The 23,119-nt window shown below is 35.5% G+C and overlaps 1 protein-coding gene across 8 annotated transcripts in view; it reads right to left on the bottom strand.

The window, feature by feature from the left end:
* Window positions 1–23,119, bottom strand: part of EHBP1 (EH domain binding protein 1) — a 344,818-nt gene that overhangs the window by 283,652 nt on the left and 38,047 nt on the right. For all 8 annotated transcript variants that reach the window (XM_067704925.1, XM_067704931.1, XM_067704927.1 and 5 more), the window contains exon 3: window positions 1,210–1,267. In XM_067704925.1, coding sequence (XP_067561026.1) covers window positions 1,210–1,267 — 58 coding nt within the window. The remainder of the gene's footprint in view (window positions 1–1,209; window positions 1,268–23,119) is intronic.

Genomic DNA, 23,119 nt, shown 5'->3' on the forward strand with positions numbered 1-23,119 from the left:
AAAAGGTGATGAAAATTGTCTATATCTTGATAGCAGTGGTAATTATACAACTATATATTGATCAAAACTCATAAAATTGTGTACTTAAGATCTGTGACTTATACCGTATATAAATTTTAATTCAATAAAAATAAAATTTAAAAAGATGCCCTTAAAAAATTTTTAATTCTGAAATTTAATTAAATTAAAATTTAATTTCAGTTAAAATGAATAAATTTTTCTTTACGTAAGTCTACTTACGGAAAAACCAACATTCAATAAACATGCTTGTAGTTATCGTGTGCTTATAAAAATATACTCATACTTACTTGTCTATAGATTGGAATTTTTAAAATACTTAAAATTGTTACTGAACATTTTAAAATTCTGTTCTCGGCTTCCCTGGTGGCGCAGTGGTTAAGAATCCACCTGCCAACGTAGGGGACAGGGGTTTGAGCCCTGGTCTGGGAAGATCCCATGAAGTTGCCACAGAGCAACTAAGTCTGTGAGCCACAACTACTGAGCCTGTGCTCTAGAGCCTGCGAGCCACAACTACTGAGCCCATGTGCCGCAACTACTGAAGCCCGTGCACCTAGAACCTGTGCTCTGCCACAAGAGAAGCCACCACAATGAGAAGTCCATGCACCGCAACGAAGAGTAGCCCCCGCTCGCCGCACCTAGAGAAAGCCCACGTGCAGCAACGAAGATCCAACACAGCCAAAAATTTTTTTAAAAAATTATAAATAAATAAATAAAATTCTGTTCCACTCCTCACAAAGCCATAAGAACAAAAAATTAAAACCTTTGAAAAATCCAACTCCTCTTCAGTAACCCAGCAATGGACTCAGATAACTCATCATTCCTTATGTGTGTCCTAACTTCATCCTCTTGGAATCTGAATAAAGTAATCCTAGGTATAATTTTGTAAGTGATATTTATTTAATCATTATTTCATGATATCCTAGCACAGAGAAGTTAAATAACTATTATGTTATTCAAGGCTACCAAATCCAAAATCAAAACTCAGGTAACTGGCTCCTGCTTTAGGAACTGCAGTAACAAGATTACATACAGCGCCTGATCAATCATTTTAGTACATTAGATAATAAGAAATAACCTAAAATATCAAGTAATATTTTAAAACATTCTTCACTGGGACCAGAGAGGCTTAATAATTTGACCAAAAGTCAAATTCAATATTTGGGTAAGAAATTTAGAAAACAGACAAACCTTGGAAGACTTCCTTCGGCTTCTTCTCGTCCAAACTACCACCAGTTTATCTGGTTGCCTGCCAAACAAGAAAAAGATTACGTATAATTTATCTTAAATCAAATAATAAAATTTAGTTCTGGCGCCTTTAAAAGAACAAAAAATCATCTGCTTTAGATTACATAGAACCGTTGCACTTACAATAAAGCTCTATAAATTATTCATATATAGTAGATGTTGAATACAGATATGATCTAATTTAAATGACTAATATTTCATCCACATGTTTTTCTAAAAATACTTTACCAAGTAAATTCATTGGGACAAACCAAGTAAAATTAAATACTTAGACTATTTTAAAAAGAAAAGCAGGGGCTTCCCTGGTGGCGCAGTGGTTGAGAGTCCGCCTGCCGATGCAGGGGACACAGGTTCGTGCCCTGGTCCGGGAAGATCCCATATGCCGCGGAGCGGCTGGGCCCGTGAGCCATGGCCGCTGAACCTGCACGTCTGGAGCCTGTGCTCCGCAACGGGAGAAGCCACAGCAGTGAGGCCTGCGTACCGCAAAAGAAAAAAAAAAAAAAAACTCCTTTAAAACAATACTCTATTTCTAACACATTATCCACTTTAATTTAGAGAAAATAAGCATAAAAACGATACTTCCAAAGTAATTTAAATCTGTGGTTTACACTACTCTTGCATCTCTGTATCTTATGACCAATGCTTATGGTTTTCAAAAACTTTTTATAATCAATCATCTCAACTATCTTCATAAAAACAATATAATACCAAAAAATAGGCAAGGTACATTCTGGCAAAGTTACATAACTCATCGAAAGTTCTGGCAAAACCAAGACCAAATGAAATACAGGTCTTCTAATTCTCATACCTCTCTTCTTTATATTCTGCCAACATAAAGTTAAAAACAAAACACACTCACATTTTCAGATAATACAACTAAGTTCTCTTTAATGCTTAGGGAAAACAGAAAAACTATGATTATCAGTTCTTTTACTTAGATTTTTATTTTTAAAAATCTTAAAAGCTTTTTAACCAAGAAATGAATGATATTACTCATCTCAGTGACCTTCACCACTTTCTCTGTCTCCTTCATTTTACCCTGGTATCTTTCATTATCAGCAGATGACCTGTCCTCCTATTTAACTACCTACCTACCTACTTACCTTCCTACCTACATACATATATTATAAAAGGTCACCAGCCATAAACTCCTGATCCAGTGATTTACCTAGAAACCTGTCCAAAGAGCAACAGTTGTCTAATGAAAAATATTACTGAGGAACTGATCCTGAATGTAGTACAGAGAAATAAAGTGGTAATATTTTTAAAGAAGGTAAGAGACATAGAAGATAGATTGAGAAGTACACACACCTAACAGAAATTCTAGGGCTTCCCTGGTGGTGCAGTGGTTAAGAATCCGCCTGCCAGTGCAGGGGACACGGGTTCAAGCCCTGGTCCGGGAAGATCCCACATGCTGCAGAGCAACTAATCTCGTGTGCCACAACTACTGAGCCTGCACTCCAGAGCCCATGTGCCACAACTACTGAAGCCCACATGCCTACAGCCCGTGCGCCGCAACAAGAGAAGCCACCGCAATGAGAAGCCTGCACACCACAATGAAAGAGTAGCCCCTGCTCGCCGCAACTAGAGAAAGCCCGCACACAGCAACAAAGACCCAAAGCAGCCAAAAATAAATAAATAAATTTATTTTGAAAAAGAAATTCTAGAAGTTTAGAATAGTGGGAATGGCAGAGGCAATACTAAGGAGAAAAGGCTAAGAATGTTCCAATAAAGATAGGAGTCCTTAGGTCGAAAATATATATTAACAAATAAACAGGATAAATAAAAAACTAATCTATGTCTAAATACCTCGCAACTACGGAACAGCAAGAATAAAGAGAAAAATCATAAGAAAAGATAGGTTACCAGCAAAGGCGTAATTATGCTGACAACAACTTCTTAGCAGCAACAGCGCCCAAAATACAATGAAGCTAATGATCTTCAAGTGCTAAGGGAAAATAGATGCCATCCTGGAGTTTCATATTGGCTAAACTACCATTTAAGAAATGGTTTCAGACATAAAAGACTAAGAATTTACAATCTATATAACCCAGCTAAATACAGGAAGGAGGAGGATGCAAGAAGCAATATAAATGTGGTAAAATGTTAATACTTGTCATTTTCAGTGATAGGACCTGAAGAAAACAAGAGTAGACAAAAAAACAAAAGTAAGGTTCCAATGAAACTATTTCATCAAGGCATCTTCTAAACAAATGCAGTGTGTTTCTGATGGTGATAGTAACCAGCATAGTATAAAAAAGAAAAATGGTGGTTCTCCACCCAAGACTAAACCAGTTCCCAAAGAGTGTCAAGCTTTGAAGACAACAATTGTAAAAACCAGTAGCTTGCTTTGGTGAATCTTTCCAGCGTGAGATGTTGGGAGCAGGAGCCAGATGCCAAAGTGCTAAATTACAGATGAAATAGAAGAAAGTTTCTATGAAACATCAGAGTGTTCATCTAAGAATCTGAACCAATGGAGAAACAAACAAAACCTTGTTCAACACACAGAGAAGTAGAACAGGACAAATGACATGAAGATGGGGAGCAGTATAGCAACATGACAACAGAGCTGGGCAGAGGGTATGATCAATGATGGCAGCTTAACAGCAGAGGGACTGCGTAGCCAACCAGTGCAAGCTACCTTATTTGAAAGCATTGGTGGCTTGCTGGAACCCTTTACCTAGATTACTACACTAACCTTTTTACTATGTTCTCACCTCCACATTTCCAGCCCAACCTCAACCCTTAGTTATATTTCTGCAATAAATGCTATAAATGCTATAAAGATCTTACTGATTTTCCTTATTATCCTTACTGGGCTCTTATACTGAAGGTACTACAGACTGGCACTTGAAGGTTGAATTTCACAGATTTATTTGACCTAAACAGTATTCCATTTTAGTTTAAATTTAAACTTTAAAAAACATTTCTTACTTAAATGTCTTTAAACAAGGTCCATGCTACCCAGATTACTAGAGCCTTCAATGCTATCAACTGCTTCACACCTGACCAGCTTCACTCTTAAGATGATCTACTTAGTCCCTGTATGCATTTGACCCTGTGACACCATAGCATGCAAGATAACATCCATATTCCTGAATGTGGTTTATAAGGCACTTCACCACCTGACTCTGATCTACTTTTCTAGATGCAAAACCTACAAATATCTCAAAGGCATCTTGCTTTCCAATCAATCCCTGAACACTTATTCAATTTCTTCAAATCTTTGCATGTTACAAACTTTTTAAAACCTCCTCTTTTCTCTCCTTTTCTACCTGATAAACTCTTAATTCATCACTTCCTCTGTGAAAACCTGACCATTTCTCATTCCATTCCCACTTCATCCCACATCCTAAACCTCAGGCAGAGTTAACTGCTCCTTCTACTGTATTTCCAGTAATACTCTAGACACCTCTTTTTTAATATCCTATGCACCCTGTATTACATTATTTGTTATTATTTCTATCTCCTCCACTAGACTGTGCTCCTTTATCAACCATATCTTATTTATCTTTCTATTCCCAGTAACTAATAAGAATCTGGTACAAGATTGAGGCTCGATGTACATTCACTACTGAATGAACCTTAAATTTCATCCAGGAATTCCCAGTTGGTTAATTATAATTGATGAGGTCCAACTAAAGCCTGTAGCTACATCATACATTCTCTCTGCAGCTTATTTGAGCTTTGCAAGCATCCTCACCTTGGCTGCACATTGGAATCTCCTGGGAAGGGAGAGTGCAAAGCAATCCCCACACCTCCCGACTTGGAACATTAGTGAGGTATTAGTTGTGATGGCAGTGAGGGTGTCTCCCCTCCATGATATTGTCCTAGTGCCACCTGCACAGTTGCCTCCACCTAACTTGGCCTCTCAGCATCTCCCTCCCCTCAACCCGTTCTGATCTTGTGTTTCAGAAAAGGGAAGCCACTTACTGTAAAAAATTAGGAAGGGTGGTCTCCTAACCTATATGCCTGAAGTTCCAAGTATGTAAATATAACATAAATTACTTATTTGAGAATGTCTCCAGAGATGAATAAACTTTTTTGTAATTCTAAGTCATGTCCAATTTTTATAATGTCTTCATTAGAAATCAGCCCACCTTTACATTATCAGGGACAAAGCAAGGCAGAATGTTCTAAAATAAAGAACTGTGCTGTTATTGTTCTCATAGAAGAACACCAAAAACCACACAACTGGTTGACCACAATTAATATTTTAAGCATCCATGCTGTACTAGAAAAGAACCATTAAATATTTACTTATGTGCTCCCAAGAGGCCAGGGATAGAGCAATTGTGAGAGTTTTATCCAACTACCAAAGAACCTATATAACTTTCTATCAAAAAAGTCAAGACAACCTGATAGAGCCCAGATTTTAGAGAGAATCTAACAATCACGTACTTAACATTTCTACCCCATTACCTAAGTAACCAGGTAGCACTACACATACAGATATATAAACATACACACATATATTTATATACAGATATTTACATATATAAACATTTTATATACATACACATAAAATGTACACAGACACACTGCCTGAGTTCCACTGGAAAATTTGTAGTTTTTTGGTGGGCTTATGCAGCAGAGGAAACTTTACAGTTAAAAATAAGGGACTTAAAATAAATAAATAAATAAATAAAATAAGGGACTTCCCTGGCAGTCCAGTGGTTGAGACTCCACGCTTCCACTGCAGGGGGCATGGGTTTGATCCCTGGTCGGGGAATTAAGATCCCACATGCCGGGCAGTGCGGCCAAAACATGAATGAATGAATGAATAAAATAAAAATCGACCTTCTATCCTACCCTCAGAGTCCTTAAAAGGCAACAAGTTGAATCTGAAGGTGGCAAGACTTATCTCATGCTATAGTCCTGATGCTAAATTCTGTAGAGGAGGAAGGACAGGAGGAAAATGGAAGTGGAAGGAGGAAAAGATATGAGAGCTACAATGAACCAGCTTATAAAGCAATAAACTGTATCTTTCTTTTGTCTGCAACTAAGTTTTGGGCCCTTCTCTTTGTCACTAGTGATCTACTGTGATCAAAGTTAATTTAAAGAAAAACATTTCTGGCTTAAATTTAGATTCCCTTACTCTTTCCTACTCCTGCATGTATGTCACTTGTGTGAGGTGAGACACAAAGCCATGAGAAAAATTCCAAAACCATCATGTGAAAACCAGCCTCATCACTCTCCAGAATCATAATAAGCATTCAACAAATATTTTATTGAATGCCTATTACATTCCTGGCACTGTGGTGAGCCATGGAGATGAAAAGTCAAAAGAAGACAAGCCTTGATCCTCTGGAAGTTTACATTCTAGTGGAGACATAAACAATTAAACCAACTACCCAACTCCAGGCACAACCTGTGATAACTGTGGTTACTATTAGGAAATGAAATTACATGTCATTTAAAGAATATACTTTTCTGTATTTTCTACAATGAATTCATATTACTTTATGGTGGGGAATTATTTAAATGTGGAGGGGGAGTTATTTAAAATAAAATAGCACTTTTAAGTTTGGAATTACATATGAACAGACAGAATTAAACAATTAAATTTTAAAATTTCATTGTATTTATTTTTTTATTTTTAAACTTTTTATTTTATATTGGAGTATAGCCAATTAACAATGTTGTGATAGTTTCAGGTGCACAGCAAAGAGACTCAGCCATAGATATACATGTATCCATTCTCCCCCAGACTCCCCTCCCATCCAGGCTGCCACATAACACTCAGCAAAGTTCCCTGTACTATACAGTAGGTCCTTGTTGGTTATCCTTTTTAAATATAGTAGTGTGTACATGTCAGTCCCAAACTCCCTAACTATCCCTTCCCTCCATCTTTCTCACACTGGTAACCATAAGTTCATACTCTAAGTCTGTGAGTCCATTTCTGTTTTGTAAATACATTCATTTGTATAATTTCTTTTTAGATTCCGCATATAAGCGATATCATAGGACATTTCTCTTTTTCTGTCTGACTGACTTCACTCAGTATGACAATCTCTAGGTCCACCCATGTTGCTGCATTATTTCATTCTTTTTTATGACTGAGTAATATTCCATTGTATAATATATGTACCACATCTTCTTTATCCCTTCCTCTGCTGATGGACATTTAGGTTGCTTCCATGTCTTGGCTATTGTAAACAGTGCTGCAATGAACACTGGGGTGCATGTATCCTTTTGGACCATGTTCTCTGGATATATGCCCAGAAGTGGGATTGCAGGGTCATATGGTAGCTCTATTTTTAGTTCTGTTCTCCACAGTGGCTGTATCAATTTACATTTCCACCAACAGTGTAGGAGGGTTCCCTTCTCTCCACACCTTCTCCAGCATTTATTGTTTGTGGATTTTTTTGATGATAGCCATTTTGACTGGTATAAGGTGATACCTCATTGTAGTTTTGATTTGTGTTTCTCTAATCATTAGCGAAAAATTGCATTGAATTTAAAGACCTCTCAGCTGAATTAATCTGTTTTCTAAGTCAATAGAAGTGGAAGAGGTGTACTCTTTGTCTTAAGTTAACATAAATGTTCCCTCAGGTCTGAGCTGGCCATAGACAAAATTTTGAAAGAGGCCCCACTTGACTCTGCAGCCCTCCTTTACCTGCAGCCCCTCCAACGTCTGGGGCATTCTTCCTTGGGCCTGCAAAGTCAGTATGGCACTCCATTACAGGACCCAACAATAACAATATGACAAATGCTTTTCAGATCACTAATTCTCTTCTATATCAATTAAAATCCCCCTTTCTCCAGGGTAAGTATCTTAGGAAGGTAGTCAAAGGAAAGAAAACTGGGGAAACAATTTGTATTAATTTAGGAGATATGAATTTGTAAAAGAAGGCTCCTCAAAGATGACATAGTACAGAGGAGAGATTACTAGACTGGAGGTTGGGAAACTTGTTTTTCCTAGTTCTGGCACGTAGTGACCTTAGGAATGCCTCTCCATATCTCTGAGCCTATTCCCTAATTTATCAAATGAAGAGATTGTACTAAGACCTCAGCTAGTTCTAAAACTATGATTCAGTGACCATATGATTAAATGACTCAAATTGGTTAAATATTTTGTGGTTTAAAATGAAATGAGAAATTAAAGAACAGGGTAAAGAATTTGTGGCACAGAGTGCTTTGCCTCCTGTTTTCTGACAACCTAGAGGTAGTTAATAGTACCACCTTTGAATAGTATTATGAAAGGGGAAGTAGTATCTTTTAGCAGAGAAGTAAATGGACCACCGAAGATTCAGGCTCCCTGTCCAAAGCACAATGTTAAACCTGGGAGATGTTGCAGGAAGCCCCTTGTCCCCAACCACCACCACCACTCCCAGCATGCTGACACTGCGATGGAACAACATGATACCTCTCACCAGTGGTGTCACTTCTGGAGGAGAGTGGATAATAAATGAGTATGCCTTCTCCACACCAGCTGAATGGGGAGGATTCCAGAATGCAAAGAGGGCAGAGTCATAAGATAAAAGGTGTATGGGCTCCTGAATGACCACGTGGAAGTCCAGTCAACCTCTCTAGACTGAAAAGTGAGCAAGAAATGGACTTTTATTGGGTCAAACCACTTTGATTTTGGGGTGTGTCTGCTACAGTAACTCCTCAACATATAGAAAATTCAAAAGACACACATACATAACAATAAAGCAGTTGCTGTCTTGTAGAAGCTTACACTGCAAAGTGCTGAGACCAAATTTAACCTTTTTATGTCCTACTGGTTTTCACATATATGAAATTGATGTTTCCGAAGATAAAAGACAACTATACCTCAGAACTTAGTAATTAATATTTATGCCTTTGAGCTTTTCCTAAATTATAAATAAGAAATCATAAGCCTTTAGAACACAAAAAGTACAGCATATTCCTCTCACCAAAGAATACAGGAGGGGCTTCCCTGGTGGCGCAGTGGTTGAGAGTCTGCCTGCCGATGCAGGGGACGCGGGTTCGTGCCCCGGTCCAGGAAGATCCCACATGCCGCAGAGCGGCTAGGCCCGTGAGCCATGGCCGCTGAGCTTGCGCGTCCGGAGCCTGTGCTCCGCAACGGGAGAGGCCACAACAGTGAGAGGCCCGTGTACCGCAAAAAAAAAAAAAAAAGAATACAGGATATGCTTACAATGAGGAAAAGAAAAGCTCATAATATTAACCCTGATGTTAATGTGAATAGGTACTTCACTAAATAACAAGGTTATTCCTTTTAGGGGAAAGGGCTCTTAGCCATAACTGAACATTTCATGGTGGGATGTTGTGAATATTGAAACGAAAGGGGGAAAATTGTCTTATCACAGAAATACTCTAACTTAACTATTTCTCAAGTAATTATTTTTATCCTTCAGTAGGTACACCTGCCTCCTATTGTACTATCACTGCTTGTAGCTCCAGTTAATTATACTCCTTTATGCTTACTTCACAAGAGTTATTTAGCAAGCTGTAATAATTAATTCAATAGGAAAAAAAAATTCTACAAGACAAAGTACACATACACAGTATATATTTCTTTTCTGTAAAAATGAAAGGACAGTTCTAATAATAAGAGATGTAAATCTTTGTCACTCAAATAAAAATATTTTTTAAAAAATTATATTTTGCCTCTTCCTACCATCTTTAAAATATTTTCATAGAGTGATTGCTTTTGGTTAAAAATGTTTAACTGGTGACACATATGGACTTACACTGACAGGGATTCTAATAGCTCTGTATTTAGGAACAGCACCATTCAAACTGAGGAAGTGCAGTTTGACAAACTTGAGCTAAGTAAACTTCCTGAGAGGCCATCAAAAAATACACACACATGTATATATAATTTTTTTGCTATACTATTAAACAGTATAAAGGGTTTTTAATTTCTAATATAAAGATATTTGAGAGAAATAGTGTTATAATCAATCACTGCTGTATCATGTGTGCAATACTGACCTTCCCAAATAATACTTCCTACTTTCTTTACTGTTTTATAAAATCACCCATGATGCTTCCTTTAATTTAGCTTATTACTTACTACTTCTTTTTTTCTAGTCCTGTTTGAACAAGCCTCACATGTCACTCACATAAATATTAATATTTCCAAGTCATGTACCGGGCTTCCTGCAAAAGAGATTAGTAGAAAAAAAAAGGATACATCACTCAGACCATTCCCCAGCCCTCCTAAACAATCATATTCACCATTTTCTCTCAACACAATTCTGTAATTGCTGTCATTTTGTGTTTGGATGATTACATTTGTCTGTCTTGTTTCTATCTGACTTTAAGGTTCTCAAGAGTTTTCCTGGTATTCATAAAGCGTTTTCCTGGTATTTACAAATCATTTACTGGGAGGGAGGCAGGGAAACAGAATATCATGGATAAAAAAATCATATGAAGGCAGACAGATCTGGGTTCCCCTCCTTTGGGTTGTACCATCTAAGCCTCAAGATGTTCCTCATTTGTGAAATTAGAACCTCACAGGACCAATGTAAAGATCTGTTAAGATAATGCAAATGAAGTACTTAGATCAGTGCCTGTCTTTCAGCAAATTTTCAGATAATGTTAGCAACCATCCCGTGTCTATGCTTCCAAACAGCTTTGTATAGTCTCCCTCTTAAATGTGAACAAACGAAGGATCATCTGAGGAAAGTTTCTAATACAAAAGGCAAGTGGCTAAAAGAGAGAAAAATTCAACTTGAAAGAAACTGAAGACATGATCACTAATAACCTTGGAAATACAGAAGATACTGTACCCATGAAAAATATAAAAGGAAAATTAAAAGAATAGTAAAGAAATCTGGAAATTATGTTATGTCATCCTTTTTCATTTAGGAAAGTAAAAACTGAAGAGTCTGAAGATAAAGTTGAGGAAATCTTCCACATCTAGAATAAAGTAACAGAGATGTTCAATGGGAGAGAAAAGACTAAAATTTAGATCAATCCAGAGGTTAAAAGTCTCACTAATTTCCCAAGATGACAGTGAAAAAAGGTCTCAAGATATCATCTATGCCACAGGCCTAGAAAGAAATCATTCCAAAGTGGAATAGGACACTGGAAGACTCCAGGAGAAAAAGGAATTGATGAGTCACCAATGTTTAACTGTTTTGAGAGGGATATTGAGAGGGTGACAGAAAAATTTGGAAATAATAGTGATATATACATGAGGGGAAAGGGGAAAAAAAGTAATTTTTAACCCAAGAAAAATCAAAAGAAAGAAAATGTAATCATAATACCATAGCGCTCGATGTAAACAATACTAAGTCATAACAATGAATTCTGACCTAGCTCTGGTAGAGCTGATTGAAGACTAGGAAGGATGGGGAAAGGGAAGGGTAAGTATGCTTCAGGGAGGAAGTGGTAGACAGCTAAACCCTCACCTACCATATCAAGAAGCTAATAGATAAAGTCTAAAATCAAAAGGTTAAAAGAAAAAGTTGAAAGTATATTGTTGAACAATGAAATACCACTTCACACACCTATCAGGAAGACTATATCAAAAAGACAGATAATAACAACTGTTGATGAAGATATGTTAAAATTGGAACCCTTACACATGGCTGGTGGGATTGTAAATAGTATAGCTGCTGTGTATAACAGTTTGGCAGTTCTTCAAAAAGTTAAACATATGGAACAGGATAGGGAGCCCAGAAATAAACCCACATGCTTACGCTCAATTAATCTATGACAAAGGAGGCAAGAATATACAATGGAGAAAAGACAGTCTCTACAATAAGTGGTGCTGGGAAAAATGGACAGCTACATGTAAAAGAATGAAATTATCAATAGAACATTCTCTTAACACCATATACAAAAATAAACTCAAAATGGATTAAAGACCTAAATGTAAGATTGGATACTATAAAACTCCTAGAGGAAAACATAGGCAGAACACTCTTTGACATAAATCACAGCAATATTTTTTTGGATCCGTCTCCTAAAGCAAAGAAATAAAAGCAAAAATAAATAAAGGGGACCCAATTAAACTTAGAAGCTTTTGCACAGCAAAGGAAACCATGGACAAACTGAAAAGACAACTTACTGAATGGGACAAGATATTTGCAAATGATAAGACGGATAAGGGATTAATATCCAACATATATGAACAGCTAATACAACTCAAAATTAAAAACAAACAAACAACTGAATTAAAGAACAGGCAGAAGAAGTGAATAGACATTTTTCTAAAGAGGAAATGAAGGTGGCCAAACAGGCACTTGAGAAGATGTTCAACGTCGCTTACTAATCATCAGGGAACTGCAAATCAAAACCACAATGAGATATCACCTCACACCTGTCAGAATGGCTATCATCAAAAAAACACAAATAACAAATGTTAGCAAGGATGTGGAGAAAAGGGAACCCTCCTACATTGCTGGTGAGGATGTAAATTGGTTCGGCCTATGGGAAACAGTAGGGAAATTCCTCAAAAAAACTAAAAACAGAACTACCATATGACCGAGCAATTCCACTCCTGCATATATGTAAAAAACAAAAACAAAAACACTAATTCTAGGGCTTCCCTGGTGGCGCAGTGGTTCAGAGTCCGCCTGCCGATGCAGGGGACGCAGGTTTGTGCCCCAGTCTGGAAGGATCCCACATGCTGTGGAGCGGCTGGGCCTGTGAGCCATGGCCGCTGAGCCTGTGTGTCCAGAGCCTGTGCTCCACATCGGGAGAGGCCACAACAGTCAGAGGCCCGCGTACTGCAAAAAAACAAAAAACAAAAAAACACTAATTCTAAAAGGTATGTGCACTACAATGTTCATAGCAGCATTATTTACAATTGTCAAGATATGGAAGCAACCTAAGTGCCCATCAACAGAGGAATGGATAAAGAAAATGTGGTATATATATACAGTGGAATAGTACTCAGCCTTAAAAAACAGAAAGAAATTTTGCCATTTGCAGCAACATGGATGGACTTGGAGGGCATTATGTTAAGTGAAATAAGTCAGAGAAAGACAAATGATATCACCTATATGTGGAACCTAAAAAAATACAACAAACTAATGAATATAACAAAAAAGAAGCAGACTCAAAGATACAGAGAACAAACTAGTGGGGAAAGGGAAGAGGGGAGGGACAATATAGTGGTAGGTGATAAGAGGTACAAAATATTAGATATAAAATAAACTACAAAGATATATTGTACAAAACAGGGAATATAGCCAATAATTTATAATGACTATAAATGGAGTATAACGTTTACATATTATGAATCACTATACTGTACACATGTAACATATAATATTGTACAGCAACTATACTTCAATTAAAAGAGACAGAAAAATTTTTTTTAAAAAGTTAAACATAGAGTTACCATATCATTCAGTGATTTCAATTCTAGGTATATACCCAAAAACTTGTACATGAATGTTCATAGCAGCATTATCCATAATAGTCTGAAAGTGGAAACAACTTAAATGTCCACTGACTGATGTACAGGTAAACAAAATGTGGTATATCCATGCAATGAACTATTATTTGGCCATAAAAATGAATAACATACTGACACTTGTTACAACATGGATGAGCCTCAAAAACATGCGAAGTGAAAGAAGCCAGACACAAAAGGCCACTTATTGCGTGACTTCATTTATAGGAAATGTCCATAATAGGCAAATCCATGGAGACAAAAGTAGATTATGTTTGCCAGAGGCTTGAAGCGGGAAACAAAGATGGGGAATGACTACTAATAGGAACAGGATTTCTTTTTTGAGTGATGAAAATATTCTGAATTAAATAGTGATGATAGTTACACAATGTTGTGAGTACACTAAAAGTCACTGAATAGTACATTTTTAAAAGGTAAATTTTATGGTACATTAATTGTAACTCAATAAAAAATAAAGAAAACAAAAATATGTTACTGAAGAATACAGAGTACAGCACCAGAAGAACCAACGGGGTTGAAAGTGGTTTTCTGTAGGGAAGGAGAGTCAAGGTGGGGCAGGGTGGGGCAAGGAACCGTTGCTTTCTCTGTTATAAGCTTTGCGGTACTCTTTGAATTTGTAAACCATTTAAATATATCACTTTGTAAAATTTAACCTTAAATTTTTAAATGATGAATCTCAATTACAAAGAAGAAATTTGGGCCCAGAAATAAACCCATGAATATATGGTCAATTAATTTATGACAAAGGAGCTAAAGAATATACACTGGGGAAAGGGTAGTCCCTTCAATAAATGGTTTTGGGAAAACTGGACAGCCACAATCAAAAGAATGAAATTGAACCTCTATCTTACACCATACACAAAAAACAACTCAAATGGACTAAAGAATTGGACATAAGACCTGAAACCATAAAACTTTTAGAATAAAACATACAGGGTAAGCCCTTTGACATCAATCTTGGCAATGATTTTTTAGATATGACACCAAAAGATCAAGGAACAGAAGGAAAAATCAACAAATGGAACTACATCAACCTAAAAAGCTTCTGCACAGCAAAGGAAACTATCAAGAAATTAAAAAGGCAACCTATGAAGTAGAAGAAAATATTTGCAAATCATATCAGACAAGGGGTTAATATCTAATATATACAAAGAACTTATACAACTCATTACCAAAAAAAAAATTCCAGTTAAAAAATGAGCAGAGGAACTAAACAAACATTTTTTCAAAGAAGACATACAAATGCCCAACAGGTACATGAAAAGGTACCCAACAACACTAATCATCAGGGAAATGCAAATCAAAACCAAAATGAGATTATCATCTCTTACCTGTTAAAATGGGTATTATCAGAAAGACAAGAGATAACAAGTTTTGGCGAGGACGTGGGAAAAGTGAACTCTTATACACTGTTGGTGGGAATGTAAATTGGTTCAGCCACTATGCAAAACAGTATGGGGATTCCTCAAAAAATTAAAAATGGAACTACCGCATGATCTAGCAATTCTACTTCTGGGTACTTATCTGAAGAATACAAAACACTAACTTGAAAAGATATATGCACCCCAATGTTTACTGCAGCATTATTTACAATAGTCAAGATATGGAAATAACCTAAGTGTTTGTCAACAGGTGAATGGATAAAGAAGATGTGAGGTGTGTGTGTGTATATTCTTTATATTATATACACACACAATAGAATACTATCAGCCATAAAAAAGAAGGAAATCCTGACATTGGCGACAACATGAATGGACCTTGAGGGCATTATACTAAGTGAAATAAGCCAGAGACAGAAAGATAAATACTGCATGATCTCATTTACATGTGGAATATAAAAGCAGTGGACTACTCACAGATACAGATAACAGATTGGTGGTTGTCAGAGGTGGGTGTTGGGGGTGAGGGAAATGGGTGAAGGTGGTCAAAAGGTACAAACTTCCACTTATAGGATAAATAAGTTCTGGGGATTTAATGTACAGCACAGTGACTATGGTTAACAATATTGTATATATATATTTTTTGTATTTTCATGATCAGCTCTATTCATGTTCTGTGCCAAAGCATTTAAATACCCTGTGCTACTCATCACATAACGTGGGTGGTAAAAGAAGCCATCCTTAATTCAACGTGTTATTCCTAAAGCGTCTATTCCTGTCAGTGCTGCAAAGATACAATTAATTTGTATAACCCAATATCCTGAGGTTGAAACACAAAGCACACAGAGCAAAACATTCTCTTATGGAAAGAGAAAAATATAAACTCTGCTTTATGCAATTGCCCAAAGCTATTTTAAGTAAACAAAATAATTTTAATTAACAAATTATTGTAGTAAATCATTTTTATGAGATATACCTTTTTAAATGAGATATAATTGTCATATAACATTATATTAGTTTCAGATATGTAACATGATTCAATATTTATACATATTGTGAAATTATCACCACAATAAATCTAGTTAACGTCCATCAATCACCATACATAGTTACAAATTTTTTTTCTTATAATGAGATTTACTCTTAGCAACTTTCAAATATGCCATATAGTATTATTAACTATAGTCACCATGCTGTACATTATATCCCAATGACTTATTTTATAGCTGGAAGTTTGTACCTTTTGACCTCCTTCACCCATTTCACCCACCTCTGCCTCTAGCAAACACCTATCTGTTCTCTGTGTCTATGAGCTCAGTTTTGTTTTGTTTTTTAAAGATTCCACATATAAGTGAGATCATCTATATGTCTTTCTCTGACTTATTTCACTTAGCATAATGCCCTCAAGGACTATCCATGTTGTCACAAATAGCAGGATTTCCTTCTTTTTATGGCTGAGTAACATTCCTCTGTGTGTATGTATGTGTCTGTGTGTTTTCTTTAACCATTCATCCATCGATGGACACTTAGGTTGTTTCCTTATCTTGGCTACTGTAAGCAATGCTGCAATGAACATGGGGTGCATATATCTTTTAAAGTTAGTGTTTGGTTTCTTCTGATAAATACCCAAAAGTGGAACTGCTGGATTATACAATAGTTGTTATTTTTAATTTTTTGAGGAACTTCCATACTAGTGGATGAACCAATGTACATTCCCACTAACAGGGTACAAGAGTTCCCTTTTCTCCACATCTTCACCAACACTTGTTATTTCTTATCTTTGATAACAGTCATTCTAACAGGTGTGAGTTGATATCTCACTGTGGTTTTGATTTGCATTTCCCTAATGATTAGTAACGTTGAGCACCCTTGCAAGTATGAGGAGGCTAACAATACTGTATTGTATTTGAAAGTTGCTAAGACATTAGACCTTAAAAGTTCCCCTCACCAACATTTGTTATTTGTTGACTTTTGATCATAGCCATTCTGACAGTAGTGAGGTGATATCTCACTGTGGTTTTGATTTGCATTTTTGTAATGATTACTAATGTTGAGCATCTTTTCATGTGTCTGTTGGCCACCTGTATATTTTTCATAGAAAATGTCTATTCAAGTCCTCTGCCCATTTTTAAATCAGATTGCTTGTGTTTTTTTTGATATTGATTCATGTGAGTTCTTTACATTTTTTGGATATTAACTCCTTATCAGATATATCATTGGCAAATATCTTTTCACATTCAGTACATTGCCTTTTCATTTTATTGATAGTTTCCTTCACTGTGCAAAAGCTTTTTAGTTGATATGGTCCCATTTGTTTATTTTTGCTTTTGTTGCCTTGGCTTGAGGCGATTTAGCCAAAATTATACTGCTAAGACCAACACCAAAAAGCATACTGCCTGTGTTTTCTTCTAGGAGTTTTATGGTTTCAGGCCTTACATTTAAGTCTTTAATCCATTTTGAGTTTATTTTTGTAAATTGTATAAGAAAATGGTTCAATTTCATCCTCTTGCATGTAGCTGTCTAGTTTTCCCAACACCACTGATTGAAGAGACTCTCTTTTCCACTGTAAATTATTGTCTTCTTTGTCAAAAATTAACTAACCATATAAGCATGGGTTTACTTCTGGGCTCTCTACTACATTCCATTGGTTTATGTGTCTGATTTTGTGCCAGTACCATATAGTTTTGATTACTATAACTTTGTAGTTTAGTATGAAATCAGGACATGTGCTGCCTCCAGCTTTGTTCTTTCTCAAGGTTGTTTTGGCTACTTGGGGTCTTTTGTAGCTCCATACATATTTTAGGACTATTTGTTCCAGTTCTGCGAAAAATGCTGTTTGTATTTTGATAGGAATTGCACTGAATCTGTAGATTTCTTTGTGTAGTATGGATATTTTAGCAATATTAATTCTTCCAATCCATGAGCACAGTATTCGATCTGTGTTTGTATTCAATTTTGTTCATCAATGTCTTATAGTTTTCAGAGTATAATTCTTTCACCTCCTTGATTAAATTTATTCCTAGGTATTTTATTCTTTTTTGATGCAACTGTAAATGCGACTGTTTTCTTTATTTCTCTTTCTGATAGTTCATTACTAATGTATATACAGAAAGGCAACATGTTTCTGTATACTGATTTTTCAGTAAAGTTGCAGGATACAATTTATTTATTAGTTCCAATAGTTTTTTAGTGGAGTCTTTAGGGTTTTCTATATAGTATCATGTCATCTACAAATAGTGATAGTTTTACTTCTTCCTTTTCCATCTGAATTCCTTCTATTTCTTTTTCTTAACTGTTTGCTGTGGCTAGGACTACCAATACAATGTTGAATAAAAATGGTGAGAGTGGGCATCCTTGTCTTTTCCTGATCTTAAAGGAAAAGCTGTCAGCTTTTCAACACTGAGCATGATGTTAGCTGTGGGTCTGTCATATATGGCCTTTATATTATGTTGAGGTATGTTCTTTCTATACGTATTTTATTGAGAGTTTTTATCATAAATGAATGTTGAATTGTGTCAAATGCTTTTTCTGCATCTATTGAGACGATCATTTGATTTTTATCCTTCGTTTTGTTAATGTTGATTGATTTGTGGATACTGAATCCTTGCAGCCCTGGAACAAATCCCACTTGATCATGGTGTATGATCCTTTTAATGTATTGTTAAATTAAGTTTGCTAATAATTTTGTTGAGGATTTTTGCATCTATGTTCATCAGAGATATTGGCTTATAATTTTCTTTCTTTTTGTAGTGTCTTCATCTGATTTTGGTCTCAGGAAAATTCTGGTCTCATAGAGTGAGTTTGGAAGCATTCCTTCCTCTTCAATATTTTGGATTATTTTGAGAAGGATAGGTATGAACCTTTCTTTAAATGTTTGGTAGAGTTCACCTGTGAAGCTGTCTGGTCCTAGACTTCTGTTTGTTGGAAGTTTTTTGATTACTGATTCAGTTTCATTACTACTGATCGGTCTGTTCAGATTTTCTATTTCTTCCTAGTTAAAAAAAATTTTTTTTTAAAGAGACTTTTCTAATTGGAAAAATGCTGGTGATGGAGAACAGGGACTTGGCGGAGAATAACTGTATCTTCAGGATCACCTTATAATGGGCATACAGAGTAGCTAGCCTCCAGAAAAAAAGCCCCACGGCTGAAGAAAATGCCCAGAAGTATTTGCTGCACAGTAAAATAGAAAATAATAGCACTTCTTGATGACTTTCAGGCACATAAATAACATCTACCAATCAGCAGTCTGGTCCACAGCTTAAAATAACCCAGTTCAATACAGTCTAGTTATGGCCAAAGAGAAACAGAGCTGTGCTATTTTCAGCTGTAGCCCCACCAAGAAGTTGAGTATGTTACATATATCCAATAGTCCAGAGACGTGTATCTATTTCTAGGGCCAAAGATTAGCAACAACCAGGAAGAACTAGTTCCCCTGGTACTAATGACCTACCTTATATGCACCTCACTTAGCTGGAAAGGAATTCAATTTTTCAAACACAAAGGAGATACCAGCTCTCTACCCCATAGAATTATTATTTCATTATCCTTTTTATGCCTTACTGCTGTCTAGAGAATAAAATTCAAACTCACTTAAAGCCTTCCCCCATTTGACCTCTGCCAATCTTCTCGTCTAGTTTCCTACATTTTATGCTGCAAACAAATGACACCAGTCACTGTTCCAAAACATGTATTTTTCCTGTATTTTTCCTCCTGTGTCCTCCATGTTTCTAAATGTAATAAATATTTGGGCTGGGGGGGGGGCGGTCCTCATCTTATCTTATCTCTTAGCAACACTGACATTTGTCCATTTTTCCCTCTTTGTGGAGGTTAGCCTCCTCTCCCTGACCAGGCAATATTGGGAAGTTTCCAAAAATTGGCCATACTCTTACCTTACACCATAATCAAAAGTTAAAACAGATAAAAAATCTAAACATAAAAGCTAAATCTATAAAATTCTTAGAGGAAAACAGAGATCAAAAGTTTCATGATGTTAGATTTGGCAGTGATTTCTTGGATATGACAAAAGCACAGGCAACAAAAGTAGATAAAGTGGACTTCATTAAAATTAAAAACTTTTGTATATCAAAGGACACTATAAGTAATGAAAAAGCAACCCACAGAATGAGAGAAAATATTTGCAAATCATATATCTCTTAAGGGATTAATAGCCAGAATATATAACGAACTCCTCCTATAACTCAACAACTACAATATACACACTATAAAAACCCCAAATGAGAAATGGGCAAAGAATTTGAATAGACATTTCTCCAAAGAAGATATACAGATGGCCAATGAGCACTAGAAAAGAAGCTCAATATCGTTAATCACTAGAGAAATAAAAATCAAAGCCAAAAGCTGGTTCTTTGAAAAGATAAATAAAATTGATAAACTGTTAGAATGATCAGGGAAAAGAGATGACACAAATTACCAATATCCAGAATGAGAGAGGTGACATAATTATAGATATTAAAAGATAAAGAAATGTTATGAGCAATTTTATGTCAATAAACTTGACAACAGATGAAATAGACAAATTCCTGAAACACACCAAGCTCACTCAAGAAAAAAAATTAGATAGTGAATAGTTCTCTAACCATTAAAGAAATTAATTTTGTAATTTAAAGCCTTCCTACAAAGAAATCTCCAGGCTAGATGGCTTCACTGGTGAATCCTATCAAACATTTAAAAGAAAAATAATACCAGTCCCACACAAACTCTTCTGGAAAACTGAGCAAGAAGAAATACTTCCCAACTCATTTAATGAGGCCAGCATTATCCTGATACAAAAACCAGGCAAAGGCTTTAAAAGAAAACAGAAACAAAAAGAAAACACTACAGAGAAATATCCCTCATAAACACAGATGTAAAAATACTAAATAAAATTTTAGCAAATCAAATCTAACAAAACATTAGAGGGATAATATATCATTACCAAGTTGGGTTTATCCTAGGAATGTAGGGTTCCCTTAACATTAAAAAAAAAATCAATCAATGTAATTCACTATATTAGCAAACTAAAAAAAAAACACCGTATGATAATCTCAACGGATATTTAGAAAAAGCATTTGATAAGATCCAACAACCATTTCTGATGAAAGCTCTCAGCAAACTAGGAACAGAAGAGAACTTCCTCAACCTACTAAAGAACATCTACAAAAAACCTATAGCTAACATCATATGACTGGTGAAACATGGAATGTTTCCCCTAAGATCAGGAACATAACAAGTCTCTCCATTCTTATCATTTCTCTTCTGTGTTGTACAAGAAAGGCTAAGCCGTGCAATCAGGTAAAAGAAGAAATAAAACATCCAGATTAGCAAGGAAGGACTTAAAATGTCTTTATGTGGATGATATGATCTTTTATGAAGAAGACCCAATGAAATCTACTAAAAAAAAAAAACCACTAGAACTAATAAGTGAGTTTAGCAAAGCTGCAAAATACAAGATAGATGAACAAATATCAATTCTATCTTTATATACCAGAAGTAAAAAATCAGATATAGGAATTTAAAAATATTTTTACAATATGAAAAACACTACTTAGGGATAAATCTAACAAAAGAAAGTAAGTGTAACGGGTGATACACTGAAAATTACAAAGCACCGTTTAGAGAAAGTAAGACCTAAATAAATGGAGAGATGTACCTTGTTCATGGATTTGAAGACTCATCGGTCTTCCCCAAATTTAACCACAGATTCAATGCAATTCCAAATAAAATCCTTGCAAGCTTTTTTTAATAGAAATTGACAAGCTAATACTAAAATTCATATGGAAATGCAGTTTTTATGATGCTTTTTTAGAGTATATACTTTTTATAAGAGAAAGACCTTTTTAAGATATTTACCGTTTAAAACTGACACATTTAAGATCAATTTTCCAACATTTCCAGGACATTTATGATGCACATTTAACCTCTAAATTGGGAAATAAGGAATTGTACCTTATTTCCTTTATCTATAGATTCTCAAATAGTGAGTCTATTATATGAATTTGTAAATTACTTTTGACAATGTTTATTGCCTATATTTGTGTTTTCTTCTATTTTACAAATGCTTAAAATGTGTATTTTTATAACAATGCATATATTCCTTTCCTTCATTTTCTAAAAGTCACCCACACTCTCACTATAACACAAATCTAATTGTAATCATACTATACACAAATGTGTGTCCTAGGTTTTCACTATATGATTTGCCGTAAGTTGTATGTTCTTCTAAGGTGCTATACAGAATCATTTAAATATACTTTGATTCTTGTGAAATCATGCATATAAGAATAAAAAAGTACAGGAAATACTAAATAAAAAGTATAAATCTCATTTCTTGGACCACCTACTGGCTTTTTACTAAAATGTGTGTCCTTGTGTGCCCCAGTATTTCTTCTTTTCCCAGATGTCCCAGCCTCTACTTCCATATCATCATTTTCACGTTTTCAAGATTTGTACCCTGCACATTTTGTGCTATTATAAATAAGTATTTTGTGTTTTGGCTAAGAGTTATTTCGTAAATAGAAAACAAATATCTAGGGCCCACAATATCAAATATATAACTCTCACTCAGAATCAAACAGCGTTTGGACATAGAGAGACATATTGTTAAATATACACCACTTGACGAAAAAAAATGGATTAATAAGAGGGGTGAGAAACAAGAGGAACACATTCTTTTTTATTGACTATATAATGCGTTTTTACCTTCTGAGATTAATTAGCTTCTTCACCATAAAGAATAAAGTTATTCTTACACAATCTTCTTGGACCTTCAAACCTCCTGTTCTAATGTGAAACATTTGCTTTTTAACAATACCTGCTCTACAGGTGTCAACCTAGGATTATCATTTTGTTTTGTTGTGTGTGTGTATGTGTGTGTGCCTGTGTTTTTGAGGGAGGGGCACTTCCGAGATTTTATACACTGTTTTCTTGGAACTCAGGACTTTATATTTCTTGAGTTGTTGTTGCTTTTAAATTGGAGTAAATCCTCAAGTAATTCTTTTAGGAAGTGAGAGTGGGTGATTTTATCAATCATGATCCAGTTAAGAAAACAGAAACTCCACTAGGTTATGCTAAGAACAGTGATTTAAAAATACAAAATTGTTTAAACATGTGA

The sequence above is a fragment of the Pseudorca crassidens genome, chromosome 14, assembly GCF_039906515.1.
Source record: "Pseudorca crassidens isolate mPseCra1 chromosome 14, mPseCra1.hap1, whole genome shotgun sequence".
NCBI classification, from domain to species: domain Eukaryota; kingdom Metazoa; phylum Chordata; class Mammalia; order Artiodactyla; family Delphinidae; genus Pseudorca; species Pseudorca crassidens.